At 45.1% G+C, this 16,427-nt stretch overlaps 2 protein-coding genes across 4 annotated transcripts; both read left to right on the forward strand.

Annotated features, from left to right (window-relative positions):
• Positions 1–6: 6 nt before the first annotated feature.
• On the forward strand, positions 7–9,760 carry rbm27 (RNA binding motif protein 27). Of its 3 annotated transcripts, none has more exons than XM_085935566.1 (21): positions 7–230; positions 836–954; positions 1,141–1,268; positions 1,350–1,429; positions 1,512–1,693; positions 1,911–2,213; positions 2,817–3,053; positions 3,228–3,401; positions 4,089–4,235; positions 4,329–4,482; positions 4,552–4,699; positions 4,828–5,022; positions 5,115–5,228; positions 5,444–5,569; positions 5,685–5,759; positions 5,857–6,027; positions 6,169–6,273; positions 6,968–7,159; positions 7,224–7,307; positions 7,432–7,551; positions 7,864–9,760. In XM_085935566.1, exons 1-21 carry the CDS (start codon positions 172–174, stop codon positions 7,957–7,959), a joined length of 3,009 nt encoding a protein of 1,002 aa, XP_085791692.1. In that variant the 5' UTR covers positions 7–171; the 3' UTR covers positions 7,960–9,760. The 3 variants fall into 3 exon arrangements, with proteins under 3 accessions (XP_085791692.1, XP_085791691.1, XP_085791693.1); XM_085935565.1 differs by having other exon boundaries at positions 8–230; positions 7,861–9,759; XM_085935567.1 differs by lacking the exon at positions 3,228–3,401 and having other exon boundaries at positions 8–230; positions 7,861–9,759.
• An 830-nt stretch (positions 9,761–10,590) lies between these two features.
• On the forward strand, positions 10,591–11,851 carry pou4f3 (POU class 4 homeobox 3). Its single transcript, XM_085936111.1, has 2 exons — positions 10,591–10,671; positions 10,910–11,851. Exons 1-2 carry the CDS (start codon positions 10,591–10,593, stop codon positions 11,849–11,851), a joined length of 1,023 nt encoding a protein of 340 aa, XP_085792237.1.
• Positions 11,852–16,427: the final 4,576 nt, after the last annotated feature.

Here is a 16,427-nt window from a genome sequence, read left to right on the forward strand (position 1 = left end):
ACCAGTCATTCTTTTACGACACCTCGAGTGAGTTAACATAACGTAAAGTGCTTCAGTGCGACCTGCCAGTTGAGACCCAAGGCCCCGAAAGCTTCCAAATTTATAGACGATGAAAGCAGGCGTTTCGGGGCTTCGTTTCATTTTTTAAACCGCGTGATCGTCTTCCTCACCATGATTATAGAGAATGTTGATGCTCTCAAGTCGTGGCTGGCAAAACTTCTGGAGCCAATGTGAGTGTTTGAATTTAAATGTCATTTAGCTTGCACGCTACGTAGCTAGCTCGTGTGTTAGCATCAATGAGGGGGAATTGCTAGAAACCGTGGCCGATCGCTTGCTCTAAAGAACCTTTTTGACTTTCCGTTCACTGGGAAATATCATGTTCGCTATCTTTCTTGCAGTAGTTGGGCGATTAAATGATGTAAATCAACTGGATCCCGAGAAAACAACTTTACTCTAGCAGCCCTCCAAAGTGCAGCACAGCATGCACCCTTCTGTTTGCAATTCTAGAAGCTCTTATGGACTCACATAAATGCAAAATGTGTAAACATGTTTCAGAGGAGACGCTTGCTGCGAGTGTTACTATAGTTACCATGTCTCCATCGTCAAATGGATGGCTTAAATTACACCGTTTATAGTAAGATGACATGCACATAAGTTGCAAACTTTAGGCACACACTCAATAAAATCAAGGCCCCCCCAAATCAGAATAATCTGTTGATTTACCTTAATTGAGCCAGAGGAAATAAGTACATTCATCAAATCTTCATCACAAAGCTAGTGTCTAATGTGCCCAAGTACTTTGGAGCATCAAGATTGATCATGTCTTCATTCGCAGATGTGATGCTGACCCCTCTGCGTTAGCCAATTACGTTGTGGCTCTGGTGAAGAAGGACAAACCAGAAAAGGAGCTCAAAGCGCTGTGTGCCGATCAGCTCGACGTCTTCCTACAAAAAGGTATTACTTGTTAACAGCCACGCTCGCTTCTTTTAAGAACAAAACGTGCTTGTCACATTGGGTGAAGAACACCCAACTGTGAGACGCACATTCTAGACACTATATTATTTAATTGCGCAAGTGCTTCATGACTTAATCTTGATAAATATATCTATGATTAATGATTGATCTAACGTGTCGTTACAGAGACCGTCGGCTTTGTGGATAAACTTTTTGAATGTCTGACAAGCAAGAACTACCAGGGGAACCCTATTGCTAAAGAAGCTCAAAAAGAAGTGGTTAACCTTCCTCCGGCTAAATCAGATGCACCCGAAGTAAGTTGGAATCAGTTTCTCTGGTTCCATTTTCTGAACGTACCAAGAGAGATAATTGCTTTTTGTTGTTCTCGTTGTAAGATCGAAGCTCCAGAAGAGGAGAGAGAAAACAGACGCAGGAGAAGTCCTCTGAGGAACCGCTCTGACTTTAATGAATCCAGGTTTGATTTTGTCTCCTCTTATCTTGGACTATAATGTGACAGGCAATATAATTTTGCCCATCTCCATTCCCTGACCACACAGGAGTCGCGACGACAGGAGGCGGGACGAACGCAAGAGGCGGGACTTCGATCGTCACGGCAAGAGCGGCGGCGATTCACACCGCGAGCGGGAGCGCCACGAGCGGCGCAGGGGGAACTCCCGCGGGAGGAGCAACAGCCGAAGCCGGAGCAGGAGTGGCAGCCGGGGGAAGAGCAGGGGACGAGGTGAGAAACAACAACAGCAGCAGCAGCAGAGGAAGAGGCTGTTTTATGAGTCGGGCCAAGTTGGAATCATCTCGATCAAATGTGGACCGCTTTGCATGTCGCTCATATGGGCTTCAGCCACACAGGCTGGAATTTACCTTATTCACCTCAAGGTTGGTTTGTGTGACGTGACGGGCTATTGTCTACGTTTGAATACGTTTTTTTGCCTTTCTGCCAGACTTTAAGTCAAAATTCGAGGTTGAGAGGAAGGACGCCGACAGCTACAACTCGTCCACCACGGGCAGGCCCCAGCAGCCTCCTCAGCTCCCGTCGCCGCTTTTGCCCACCCCGCTTCACCCGTTCTCGTCCACCGCCGGCGGCCCGGGACCCGGCGGCGTCCCTTTGGCGACGCACGCGCACATGCCCGACGGCACCACGGACAGCTGGTCCGGCTACTATGCCAAAGGCAGGCAAGACGGCGTCGGCAAGCCCTTCAGCAATAAGAACCCTTCACGCAAGCAGCGGTGCAGGGATTACGACGGTAAATCTTTTCATACTTATTATATGCCTATATTAAATGCCTCACTCCGAAGAAAAGGCTTGTATGCAATCACTATATGATTCTACAAATTGGTGTTTCCTGGTGACATCTTAAACTGTTGATGCGTTGAGTACCATACATGCATTAGCCTTTGTCTTAATACCACAGTTTGCCCTTAGGGCTTATTGATGGTTGTGTTTTTCATGGCTAATGACCACTAATGTTGATTACTCTGGCTATCGTCCTCCCCCCGGTGAGGGAAGGCTCAAACACCTCTCCAGAGGTAAGCGGAGTTAAAATATCTCACGCCCCTGAAGGCCGCCGCTGCCATCACTGTCACGAGAGATTGCTCTTCTTAATGAGACCGTGAAGTAAATAATGTCTGGTTAATCCTTCCAGAACCAGACATCGTTGGGAAGATGAGCACTGAGCCTTGTCTTAAAAAATGAAAAATCATCGCCCCTTATAAAAAAAAAGTTTCATTTTGTCTATAGATGCCACGAAATGAGGTCAAAGCACTATAGCCATGTAAATGAAGCGCCTTAACAGGTGTCAACATAGTGCATTGATCCCAAATCGTTATTCTTTCCTCCTCCCGTGCAGAAAAAGGCTTTTGCGTCCGCGGCGACCTGTGCCTGTTTGACCACGGCAACGACCCCCTCATCGTGGATGACGTCAATCTTCCTAACATCATCCCGTTCCCGCCGCCCCCTGTGATACCCCCTGGCGGCCTGCCCATGCCGCCGCCCATCACTGAGCCTCCCCCATCACTCAGGATACCACCGCCACCAATGCCGCCCTACAGCCAGCCGCCGCCCCCTGGCGTCTTCTCGCTAGCTGGTGAGTAAATGTAAATGTCTGTAAATGGTTTAATTCGGCACACGATAGCAGAACGAGTTCGGTGTCAATCAAAAAAAAAAAAAAAGGCAACAAGTATGTGAATGAAGGGCTCACCCCGGATGAGTGAAGGACTCGCTGTTATAAGGCATCAGCTTGGGCTTGTGTCTCCGTCAGGACCCCCTCCACTGATCGCAACCAGTGGAATGGAAACCCCTAACCACCAGTCGGCGATCACGTCATCGCCTTCGGTCGGGCCGCCCGGCGCGAGGCTACCGCCTCCTCTTCCTCTACCGCCTCCTCCCTCGTCGTCGTCGGTGTCGCTCCGTCCCCAATATATCCAGTCTGAATGTAAGCAGGTCGGAAGCTTGTCATGGGACTCGTATAGCCCACTCCATTTTTTTTTTATTTTTTTTGTATGTTCACATGCATATCTTTTTTTTTGTTCATGATTTGCATTGCCAGCAGGCTGCAGTGCTGCCTGTCGACCTGAAAGTGGCAGTGCAACTTTATTTTCGTACATTGTTTTGCTTTCTGTGAATTATGCTCTCCCCCCCTTGCCTCTTTTCATAAATAAGTCATAGAACTTTAATGCACTTCTGGCTTCCAACATCAATTAAAATGATCGTCAAGCTCCTAAACCTAATACAACCTGACTACCCCAAAAAACAACGCTGATGTAAAACTCATTTTCATCTTGTCGAATGTATTGAGTTTTTTATTTTTTCCACCATGCATGCATATTGTTATTGTCCAATGAAAAGCATGCATCTGCAAGATTTTTTTATTTTTATTATGAGTAGCAATTCCAATTTCTTTATTTTTTCTTTTTTTTTAGAGCTTTTCATTGGACTGCATTGATGTGTTTTTTTGTCAGCATCCTGTTCATTGTGTTGAGTTTCACTTACTTGACAATATGTATGTCTCATAGTTCATAGGTTCTCTGCTGTGACCTTCCTGTCCTCCTGGATGTATAAAGAAATGTGTTGAGTTACCCCAAAATCTATTTCTAATTTCAAAGCCCCTTTTTTGTCTTAGATAACTACGACGCGGAAGGCTACAACCCGGAATCGCCAGGGCTAACCGGAGCAGGTCGGAACCAGTATCGCCAATTCATTCCCCGAGTCCAGACGCAGCGACCCAACCTCATCGGCCTCACATCCAGTGAGGGACAAGGCTCCAGAGGTGCCGAGTATTAACCGTCTCAGTATTCACAGAAGAAAGTGCCGGATGAAAATAACATTTCCAATGAGATTCGATGACTTTTTGCCCCTTTAGCTGCCAATATAGTGATCCAAACGGAGCCGGCCACTCCCACCAGCACACCGGGAAGCAACATGTCCAGTTTCAACTCAGAGCTGCACAACAGGAAAAGACCCATGGGCTCTATGACAGCTGAGGGACCCACTGCTAAAAGGCCCTGGATGCTCAAGTAAGAATTGACATTTTTAGACAAAAACTATTTTCAAAGCGATTTCATGTACCTCTCTCTTGGTGTCAGGCCAAACTTCAACAACAAAGGCGGCTTCCCGAAGAGGAACTTCTACGTGAACACTAAGCTGGAGGTGTGGAACATCCCGCCTGAGCTCAACACCATCACCAAGCTCAATGAGCACTTCAGCAAGTTCGGGACCATCGTGAACATTCAGGTATCATCTGAAGCAAAAGAAACCACATTTGAAAACAATGTTGAGAATAAAAAACAAAACCAAATAGAGAGCAGACCTCCTCCAAGGTGAAAAAAAGCTTGATTTGAAAATTGATTTCATCCATCAAGGTGGTGTTTGGCGGCAACCCAGAAGCGGCGCTGATCCAATTCACATCCAACGAAGAAGCTCGCCGGGCCATGTACTGCGTGGAAGCGGTTCTCAACAACCGCTTCATTAACATGCGCTGGCATCGCAAGTCCAACATGCTGGGGACTCACCAGATGGATCAAGGCACTAGCAACCAGGTGGCCGGGTCCACGCAGGTAAAAACGCCCTGTGATGGCATTCAAGTGTAGGGGCGGAATCATTTTGACAAAAACAAATCATCTAAGCATTTGTTGTGTTTGTTTGGCAGGGGATTAAGCAGCACAATCCCGCCGCGTACGTGCTGAACAAGCATCGTCCGCCAGCGCCAGTCGGCACCGCAAGCGCACCCGACAACGTCAACCCCAATGCGGAAGCTGTCAATGTACGTCTTAATAACTTGACGTCTGCTTTATTTGTTCCGGTAGAAAAAAAAAAAGGTTCTGTTTTACACAACATGAAAAGGCAATAATATCATTTGTATGCATTCAGGAAAGTTTTAAGCAAGCAGCATTTTAAAAGTAAAGTCTTGTTCGTACCACGTCTCCCGGCGATGACCTAAATTTGTTGCCGTCCCGTGTCGCTGTGCGCGGCACTTAGGTGGCGCCGGTGCTGACAAACACCCAGAAGGGCCCCTACACTTCCACTCCGCTCAAGCCGTCCTCCAAGTGCCTTGGGAAAACGGCGAAAGCACTGGAAGCACAGGAAGCCCTGAAGAAGAAACAGGCATGTTGGCTTTATTTTATTTTTTTTCATTCGTGATGCCGTTTGTTTCCGCCAAATGCTGCAGTTTGCTGTACCAGTTTTCATGTCTTATACCATGCTGTTTGTTTTCTTTCAGGAGGCATTAAAACTACAGCATGACCTGCGGAAGAAGAAGCAAGAAATGTTAAAGACGCAGATTGAGTGGCAGAAGGTGACAATTATAAGTGCAAACCAAGACACGAGATGCTTGAGCATGATAATGTAGCAAGGTTACATGGGAAAAAAAAAAAAAATGCATTTCTCATCAGGCGCTGATTAACCGTCTGGAGAAGAACCGGGGGATGAAACCGGAGGAACGAGCAAACATCATGAAGACACTGAAGGAACTGACTGAAAAGATTGCCCAGCTCCAGAATGAAATGAATCCGGCCTCTCAGGTCTCCAAAGCCAATCACACCCAGCCCAAGACCAAGACTGATGTGAGTCTTCAAACTTTTGTGAAATTGAAGCACTTCAAAAGTCATCAAAGTAGAAAGCGGATACATGTTAGCTAACATGGCACGGCTTCAAGTAAAATGCCCCCTCCCCCCTCACTCTGTATTATCATTTTTCACGTGCAGGCCCAGAAGGAGCTGCTGGATGCTGAGTTGGACTTCCACAAGAAGATGAACTCTGGAGAAGACACGACAGATCTCAAGAGAAGACTAGGCCAACTGCAGAAGGAGGTCAAAAGTGTTTATTTTCTTCAGTCACGTTTTATTGTTTCTTGGTGGTAATATAAGGTTTGAGTCACGTGATCAACCTTTCAGGTTCACTCGAAAGAAAGCACTTTAGTCATCTCACACGTGCCCTCCCGCTGAAACCACGCAGACGAGGCTTGTCATAACATCAGCCGAATAGGAACACAGTCTTTGATAGTAACACCCTGCCTTAACATGTCTCAGCCATCCATCCATCTCTCCCTCCCTCCCTTTCCTATGGCTTCTAAATTAGCTAGTGGTTAAAAAATGCATAACCCCACCACTGTCTCAGCCCCTCCCCATGCACATTAAAAACGCAGCCACTTTCGCAAGCCCAGAGGAAGAGCTAAATGCTAACCAAGCCCAATCAGACACTCAACGCTCTCTCGCACCGATGGAGGCCATCTCATTAAAGTCTAAGCCGCCGGGAACAAAAATCACAGGCTCTAGCAGTAAGAGTGGGAAGGAAGCGCAGGACCAAATGGAAGGAAAGGTTTCGGAGAGGTGAGGAGGAAAATTTAGAGAGATGTCTAATGGAAAAGTCAGGGCAAGATGAAGAGAACCTGAGTTCACATTGGTACAACATGTCATTCAGAAAGACAAATAACTTGCAGGCAGGCACAACATGCTGAAAATGGGCTTTTTAGGAAATCCTTTTCTCAATTCTTTTATTCACCAGGCAACGCAATTGGGCATCCTGCGATCCCCGACGTGTCGAGGCCGGGGCAAGGCGCTGCCGGAAGGGGGCGCCATACGTCCGAGGGGCCGCAGCGGTTCCGTCAACCGCATGGTGGTGGACCACCGGCCGAGGGCCCTGTTTATCATGGGGGTCACCCAGGAGGAGAAGGAGGAGCTCACGTCACACTTTGTGGTGAGAACATAACACCATTGCTGATATTTGCTAGCCATTTACTTATTATTTTGCTCATCATTAGAAATTCGGTGATCTGGAGGAACTCCGCGACCAGGATGCTACCAGTGTCGTCATGACTTTCAAAACTCGGAGCGAAGCCGAGAACGTAAGTCGCGTTAGTCTCTCTGCTTTATGGAGCCGACCTAAGTTATCGCAAACGATCTCGCGGGCTACGGTTGGAGACCATCGGAGCTAAACTTGCATTTTTTCCCCCCACTTCCATATTCCAGGCAGCAAACCAGGGAGCCAAGTTCAAAGGTCGCGTTTTGCAGATTTCCTGGTACAAGCCCAAGACGCCCTCCGTCACGACCGAGCCTGAGGAGGAGGAGCCCAAAGACGACGACAATACGGTAACAATCGGAGACATTTCAGTTATAATAGGCAACTTGGGCGCTTCTTCATTTTTTAAACCCGCCGAAGCTCTCAGCGGAAACGGAGTGACACGACCGACAGGAGGAATCCTCTCTCGTGCTCAAGAGCTTTTGAGGCCGTAGTCGAGAAGGATCTTAGAGTGGTGATGTCACGTGACACGGGGAGGGATCATTCTTCCAAGAATGTCACTACATGCGTCGATGAAGTCCAAACACAATTTGCGCTGTGGTGCCGGTTGATTTTCAAGTTGTTCGAAGTACTAACGTGCTTTGGTATGGCTGTATCAGCAGAAGGAAGGTCGCTCCTATCTGCCTGGCGAGGAGGAAGAAGAGGAAGAGGACGACGATGAAGACGACAAGTACGAAAGTAGATCTTGGAGACGATGAAGGCGCCAGTTCAGAGAACCGTAAAAAAACCCAGTACTCTCTTTTTTTTGTGTGTGTTTTTTTGTTTTCTTTCTCCCCCAGTATTTTCAACAGTCATTTTAAGACTAACATTTGATTTTTGGTTTTTTGAGGAGTCCCTCCACTCAACAAAATAATCTCACTTTTGCTGAGAAAGACGAAGGTTTGGTTCTCGGAGATAGTTTAAGTGTGCTTACTTTAACTGTCAGTAATGCGCAACCTTTGCATCTACTGTGAAAAGCTATTTTTATACATGAGTGTATTTAAGATGGTGGACATTATGGTCTCCGTTTAAAGACCACGTTTCATTTATTCTTCTAACTCTTACCTGCTTCTTTATTTGGATGATCCAGATGCTCCCATTCAAGTCACTCCAAGGTGTACTGCATGGATAGCTCACCCAAAAAATAGATTTGGAAATTCTACGCACACAAAAAAAAAATCACCCACAGATGTTCATGAAAAATATTTACACTATTTTCTAAATTTAGGTGAACGATGGAGTTTATCATACCTAACTGGACCACCGCGTAATCATTTTTTTTTTTTGTGTTCCCCAATCTCTTTCTCAAACAAAGTAAAAGAATGACCTAATCATACATAAATATATAGACAGATGTTTGAATGTAAAAAACCTTGATTTTATTATATGAGAGAGAAAATAAGAGTTTCTTTGCCTTAGACCTGTCGTTGTTCAATGGATTTTTTTTTTTTTTTTTACAGGATTTGTGATTTTGGTTTTTTTGTGTGTGTGTGTGTGTAAATTTTGTACATTTGCTTAAAATTGGTTAATGTTGATTTTCTTTTCTTTTTTTTTTTAATTTTTGGGGATTTAGTTTTGTTATTTTAATATATTTTAATATACAGTTGTCCCATTTCATTAAATATGTCCCTCTTGGAGGATTCCTAGTTTCCTCTTTTACTGTATCAAAATTCTGTTGTCATTTGCATAGTAATGTGAACAAGTTTACAAACTTGATTTCATTTATTTGATTTTTTTTTTTTTTTTTGGGAGCAGTAAAAACATGAAACCAAAAGAATATTTATGTAACTTTTCATGCATGTAAATACAGTCACTGTCCTTTGAAAGTCATCCTCGCACCTTGATTATTCTCTTTCTCTAATCTGTTCCCTATTGGTTTTAAAAAGGACAAAGTTACTGGGTTCTTGTATATTTAGACAAATTTCTCTCTATCCCACTTTTTTGTACTTGTGTGTGTGCTAATACACCGTAGTGTAAAAAAAATGTAAGTTTATCGGATAATAGTTTTGGATTTGTTACTGTTTATGATGTATTTTCTTCATGTCATTTTGTTTGTAAAAAGATGAATTTCTAATTTACAAGCATGTTTGCTTTTGCCAATAAAGACAAAGGAATGGGCTGCTTGCGAGGGGGAAAAAAAGGAAATGAAAAGAGAAAAGAAAATATACAATTTGATCTTGGGCAAAAAAAAAAGGATAGAAAAAAAATTATTGGCAATTTGGAGGAAAAGAAAAGAGCAAAAGCATTCCAGGAAACATCTTAAAACTGTTGTGTTGTATTGTTATTTTGCACCATCCACAGTAGAAAAGCGCCACTGATGGAAAGCCTTAAGTTTGTCTTCACTCACCACTATTTAAAGTCAACTTGGGGATGCCCCACCTCGGTCTTATTGCATCGAGGAGGGGTCTTCAACGTCGGCGTCAAAACACACCATGACAGCTCCCAAACAATGACGGGTCAATAATAAATGACCCTGGTGCCTGTTAGAAGGTTGAGAAAAGGGATTTTATGCGATATTCAAGGTAAAATGGCGCTTGACAACTTGTGGTCAATAGAGCATGAGAGGATTTTGACGGGCAGCAAAACTATAGTACCTTAAAAGTTGTCTCCAATCAGAAAGCCATGACGACTGTAATCCAGTACTTGAAAGCCTCTTGTCACCAATGGTCTGTAATATTAGCCTTGGCCTGGTAATGGATGCCAGCCTGGGCGCCATGCTGCTTGATACATTATTGACTAGTTAAAAGAAGCAGACTTGAATAGTGGGATCAGATAGACAGACATACAGCCACATCACCTTTTTGCCATTATTTGGAATATGACAAGAGATCAGCACCACGGACAGCTACAATGAGGGAATGCCATTTATCAGTCATGAAATAACGATGATGCCCTGCAATTGGCTAGCGTCCAATTCGATGGTGTACCTTCACCAACGGACTCCAGTGTAGAAAATACATGGAGTCATCATGGGGTTGCACAAGTGTGCACACCCATTTATGTGACTGGATAGAAATTGTACCGATCACATTGGGAGTCAGCACACGTCTGTCACAATTCAAAGCGGCTCTGATGAACACCAAATGAGGTTTAAGCTGTTCTAGTAGGCTTTTGGTGACATCAACCTGTGCACGGCTACTAAGTGATTTTACCTTGCACCTGTTGTAATTGTAGCTGAGTAAAGTGCAAGAGGAGGGAGGTGAAAGAAGACGACGAAGAGTGGGGAGGATGAGAGGGAGGGCTTGCCGCGGGAGGGGGGGGGGGCAAAACAGACGCGCTCAGTCCAGAGCGGGACAGACAACTTGCAAAGAGAGAGCTAGGACAACGAGGGCAGGAAGAAGACAAAAAAGATGATGATGATGACCATGGACGGCAAGCAGCACTTCGGCCTTCACGAGGGCATGCGCAGAGTGTGCGGGCAGGGGCCTCAGGTAGGTTCACACCTGGGGGGGGGGGGGGGGACGGAGGGTGATGAAGGCAGGAGGGCGGAATGCGAAGGAGTAATCACGGAGGGAAAAATGTGTAAATGTGATTTGACATGACTTTGTTCCATCCGATACACACGCCTTCCTCCTCCACCTCCTCCTCGCTTCCATATTAATTTTTATGACCCTCCTCTCTGACACAATTCCCCACTGACTCCCCCATCATGCGCGCTCCTGCTCGCAGCTCCAGGCCAATATATTGGGAGGCGGCGTGGAGGAGAGCCTGCTGGCTCGAGCGGAGGCTCTGCAGGCGGCGGCTGACAGCATCCTCGTCTCCCAGGCAAGGAGAGACGCCAGCTTCCATACCATGAGCGGCGTGCCCTCCTGCACCGCCGCCTCCTCCTCCTCCTCTTCCTCCACCGTCTCGTCCATCATCGCCTCCCATCATCACCACAACTTCCAGAACCACCAGCTGGGACCTAGCCTGGAGGCCGGGGACCTTCTGGAGCACCTTTCCAGCAGCCTGGGGATGACCGGGATGGGCGCTCCCGACCCGGGTTTGACGCACCATCACCAGCACCCTCACCACCATCACCACCACCACCACCTCCAGACCATGGGGCAGCTGCACCAGGCCATGGCCGCCATGGGCCACCCGCACCCGGCCGCGCCGGCGCACGGCGACGTGGAGTCGGACCCGCGTGAGCTGGAAGCTTTCGCTGAGCGTTTCAAGCAGAGGCGGATCAAACTGGGCGTAACCCAGGCGGACGTGGGCTCGGCCCTGGCCGACCTCAAGATCCCCGGCGTGGGCTCCTTGAGCCAGAGCACCATCTGCAGGTTCGAGTCGCTCACGTTGTCACACAACAACATGATTGCGCTCAAGCCCGTGCTGCACGCCTGGCTGGAGGAGGCGGAGGCGGCTCACCGGGACAGGAGCGCCACCGCGCCGGAGCTGATGGGGGGAGGGGGTGGCGGGGCGGACGACGCCAGGCGGCGGAGGCGCACTTCCATCGCCGCCCCGGAGAAACGCTCCCTGGAGGCCTACTTCGCCATTCAGCCCAGGCCGTCGTCGGAGAAGATTGCCGCCATTGCCGAGAAACTGGACCTGAAAAAGAACGTGGTGCGTGTGTGGTTCTGCAACCAAAGGCAGAAGCAGAAGCGCATGAAGTACTCGGCCGTACATTGACTTGGAAGGCGTCATCAATAAAACAGCCAGCTGCTGCTGATGCTGATGATGACGCATTCTTCATCAACTCATAACAATGAGAATCTCCTTGGATTAAATTAACACGGCAGATCTTCACTTGTGATATTTGGGATTTTTCTCCTCGATTTTTCTTCATTTTCTTGCACTTTTTCGGGAGGGGTTCTCAAAGGGGACATTTTTTTTCCAAACACCAGCCCCATCATGTTATCTGTAATAAATCAATCGGCAATTTTCATTGGTGATCAAATCAATTGATTCCTCTGATAATCGATTTAGGATCTCGTTCAACTTTCCGCCTCTGAAGGGTAAATATTCTGCAGGCCACCGTGAAAGATTCAAGCTCCAGCTCGCCGAGCCCAGTTTGAGAACCCCGCTTTTTGAAGCATCAAAAGGAGACTTGCGGAATGCTTCTTATAAATACACCAGACACTTTATGTCACATTCAGGGATATTTACGTCACTTTAGAAATGATACAAAATGAATGTATGCTTGTTGACATCACTTCATCACGTCTATGTGCAAATGTGATCAAACACAAATGAATGATTGCCGCGTGGATTCTTTGAATTATTTAGAGCACTATATTTGATGATCTTTTCTTTTCTTTTCTTTTCTTGGAGTATTGTAACAAAGCTTTATGCATTTCCAAAAGCCAGCAGATCTAACGGAGCACTCGTCAGTCAGTTTATTAAGTTCACCTTCGCAATAGAAAAACAATGCTCTATTATTTATTCATATAGTCATATTTCAATGTGATGATATTATTGTTGGTGTATTTGGCATGTGTGCCTAATATTGTGGCTGGCGAGCATATGTGCACACACACACAAGACAGCACATCATTTAATGAATTGCTGCACCTTTAAATTTCACTTTTTAAATGGAATAAATGATTGGTTATTTTCTAAAAGTTATTTGTGCGACTTATTTGAAACCTGCTGGGACTATTCGTGATATCATAAATTGATATATGCTCATTTATATTTTTTGTCACTCTTTCACAGGCAATTCTCAGTAACAATACATATTTGGCATACATATAATATTATAAATATTATAAAATATTAAGTTAAAGTCCCTTTAATTGGAACAAATATATATACGGACAAATTAATACGGGTTGATGCATATAAAATATTGCATTCACTGTTTTATTCATGACTTTAAAAAATATTGTATTGATGTGTAATGTTATCATTTTTGCATGAGTTAAGAAGTCTGGACTGTTCTGTAATAAATAAATAACACACACGCACACACACACACACACACACACACACACACACACACACACACACACACACACACACACACACACACACACACACACACACACACACACACTGTAAGCTATCTATTTTCATAACCGGCGTAAATTTGCATGGCTGTGCGGAGAGGCGTGTTGCACAGGATGTTTGTAATTTGGCAGATGGGCGCAATTTCAAAAAGTTGATCAGATTTCTTCGATTTGGAGCAGACTAATGTCAAAACAAGAATCCAATATGGCATGCTCACAAAACCTTTGTCCAATTCCCCATCTTATTAGTCAAGTGAGGGTGTGCTGTTTATTCTTCCAGGTAGAGACGCCATTTATATTGGATCTCATTTGCAGAGCAAGTTGTACGCAATGAAATGTCTGTTTGAACGCTATCAACAGACTTGTGGGGGGCGTCGATAAGAGGTTAAACAGGGTCTAGGCCGTGTGAATAATGGATGGGCTGCTTGAAATGAGAAGCGACCGTGCTGGTAAGTGGAGCTGAAGGCGTATGCATTTGGGTGTGTGTCATGGGGCGACGGAGGCGCACTTTCATTATTTACAAGGCCGGTTGTCATGCAACAAGATTGCATCGAAATGTTTTTGGGGTTGGAGGGGAAGCTGAGAGAGGAGATATTGACCAAATGTTGAGCAAAGTTGCTAAGGGGGCAGTTGGCTGGGAAAAAAAAAAAAAAAAAGGCTGACATTTCAGTGGCGGGGTAGGGTAAGGGAATGCAAAAGTGCAGAGACCCCCATAATCAATAATTCATTCATAGCCAGCAGCAACAAATGAGAATGAGGAGGACAGCTACCTCGCTACTCTATTAGTCATCTTCTATCACCATCATGACAACTCACTATCAACACACACAAATGCACACATGGAACCTGAGGATTGGATGATGAATGTCTTCTAAATGGAGATGCTGTCCATCTGTATGGAGCTCCTGCAGAGAAGATCTACAAAAAAAACCAAAATATTTGATTGGATCCATCATCCAAACATACAGCACACTAAAATGTGTTCCTTATATTTCATAACAAATTGCTTTTTGGAAAGTAAGTTGAAGTGTATCAAGTCACAGAAAAAAAAAGTTCAAAACTAATCAACTAACTATTTTGTCTTAGTTTTTCATCTAAAAAAAAAAAAATCGAGCTCAGTCACCTTAAAATAACTGAATTTTTTTTTTTTATCAATATTTTGTTCCATAAACACGGCGTGCAAGGAATTCCCGCATTCCAAATCTAGTAGGAGGAATGTGGGAATGAATGATATTAGAAGCGCTCTTGCTTAATTCATCCGGCAGGCCTGCAGAACACTACCATCCACTCCATTCATAATTTAAAGTCTTCTCCATTATCAAAGTGCCTTGAGGAATAAGATTAGCCAGCCAGAAATAATTCACAGTGGTGTGATTTCTTTCTTTTTTTTTTTTTTTAAATCAAGTCTGAACAGAAAGTAAGCACAGTGAATTATCCTTTCCAAGAAAATGCGGAGATGGAAACGGGATGAGGAAAGCCAAAGAGGAAAAGGAATGCAAGGAAAAAGAAGAAATCCAAACGGGACAAGTTTGGCATTCCATCACCTGGACTGTCCAAACTTATCACGGCGTCAAGGTCCCGGCGGTCTGAGACAAAGATGACGCTGACCCGGTGTGACAACAGGGAGTTCCCCGTGGGACCCTCAGCCACAAGACAAGTAGGCCCACGCGTCTTACGTGCAAGGAGGGAGGCAGGCTGACATGGTCAAAAAACAAATGTGGAATATTGCTTTAACGCTTGCCCAAAATGTTTGAAAGAAAATTCAGAATTTATTTCAAGGGTCAAAAATTGTGGACATTCGTAATAATCATGCTCCGCTTGAGTCTCACAGAGAGAAAGAGCAAGGAAGATTACAAAATGGTGAGCGGAGAGCACAACAATGGCGGCGGCCGCCTGCCTCCCCCCCTCCTTCTCTCCCTCCTTCCCGCCGCTTTCTTTGAAGACTCACATGAAACGCAGAGCCAAGGCCCCGGGAGGACGGCCCCTGGCGGTTGCAGCAACACACCCCACCCCGCCAACCCCGCCAACCCCGCCGTCCCATCCCAGAGGCCCCGGGCCCTCGAGTCAGCCCTGGGGCTACCGGACCAAAAGCAGCTGACTGCACACCAAAAGATTACAAGCCAAAGATATGTTAAAAATCGGATTGGTTATCGTATTCTGAGCATCCAACGCACGGACTTTCAAAACGATCAAGTTTGTGACAAACATTCGAGAAAGCCCTCAAGTCAACAGATGGTGCTAGATCACAAAACCTCAAGGTGATTTTTCACCAACTCAGAGACATATGAGGAAAATTTCACTAACCCCAGGAGATACATGGAAATAAAAAGATTTTAAATCTAAGAGCAAATCATTTTGATTCTAAATCTAATTCAATCAAATTAAAATAAATCAAATTGAATGAACAAAAAGACAATTCAATCAATCAATAAATGATACACGATCAATGAATTGAAATGGATAAAAATAGGTCATTAGATCATGCAACAGCTCACATGTGAAGTTATTTGGTTTGTTCTCCCTTTTGAACTATGAATGAGCATCAGGGTTCACACACTGAATTTGGCACAGGGACGTGAGTAGCGAGAGTTTGCGTCGGCTGCAACTCTCCTCCTGGCTCATATAAAGCTCAGCTCAGCTCAGCTCACATTGCATCACATCACCCAGTGACGGCTGCAAGAGGGAGCAGAGTGCTGAAACGTGTTCGTCCCAAACAACTGGGCTTCGTGTATTTCTGGGAACGGCCCGAGAGTGCACCCGTGCAAGATAACAGATTCTAGAAGACTTTTTTTTTTTTTTTGTGGGCTGAATACTTAAACTGGAGCTTATTTATAATGGATTAGAGCTTCAGAGGGTAGGGAGCTAATAAACAGATGAACAGCTCTATAAAAAGAAATGTTTTAGTGAGCATGGGCGCTCATTTAAATGCGTTTTGTGATAAAGGGTTGGACGATAGATGCAATCGAGACTGCGGTACTTTGGTGGTTATTATTCTGGTAAGGTGGAGATTTCCAGTTGAGATAATTACACAGGAAGATTAATCCAATGCAAAAAAAAAAACAAACATCTGGTTTTACATTCCTAATGTTTTTGTAAAGATTGCATTTTATTTAGCACAGCCAAGACATTAAATCACGAAGAAGGTAAATTGGGACCAATGGAGACAGTTTCACTTTGGGATGTTCTCACTTTTGTGGCCTCTTGTCAACAGTTTAGAAGTTGATGGCTGTGTCTGGTTAAAATGATATAACTTGAAT

This window comes from Syngnathus leptorhynchus, chromosome 17 (genome assembly GCF_054491065.1).
Source record: "Syngnathus leptorhynchus isolate UIUO chromosome 17, UIUO_Slep, whole genome shotgun sequence".
Lineage (NCBI taxonomy): Eukaryota > Metazoa > Chordata > Actinopteri > Syngnathiformes > Syngnathidae > Syngnathus > Syngnathus leptorhynchus.

Excerpts from the sequence above, each read along its gene's own strand:
- rbm27 (XM_085935565.1), top strand. The coding sequence starts at position 172 with ATGATTATAGAGAATGTTGATGCTCTCAAGTCGTGGCTGGCAAAACTT. Across the intron at positions 231-835 it reads GCAAAACTTCTGGAGCCAAT|ATGTGATGCTGACCCCTCTG; the intron begins GTGAGTGTTTGA and ends CTTCATTCGCAG. Across the intron at positions 4,483-4,551 it reads AAAAGGCCCTGGATGCTCAA|GCCAAACTTCAACAACAAAG; the intron begins GTAAGAATTGAC and ends TCTTGGTGTCAG.
- pou4f3 (XM_085936111.1), top strand. The coding sequence starts at position 10,591 with ATGATGATGATGACCATGGACGGCAAGCAGCACTTCGGCCTTCACGAG. Across the intron at positions 10,672-10,909 it reads TGTGCGGGCAGGGGCCTCAG|CTCCAGGCCAATATATTGGG; the intron begins GTAGGTTCACAC and ends TCCTGCTCGCAG.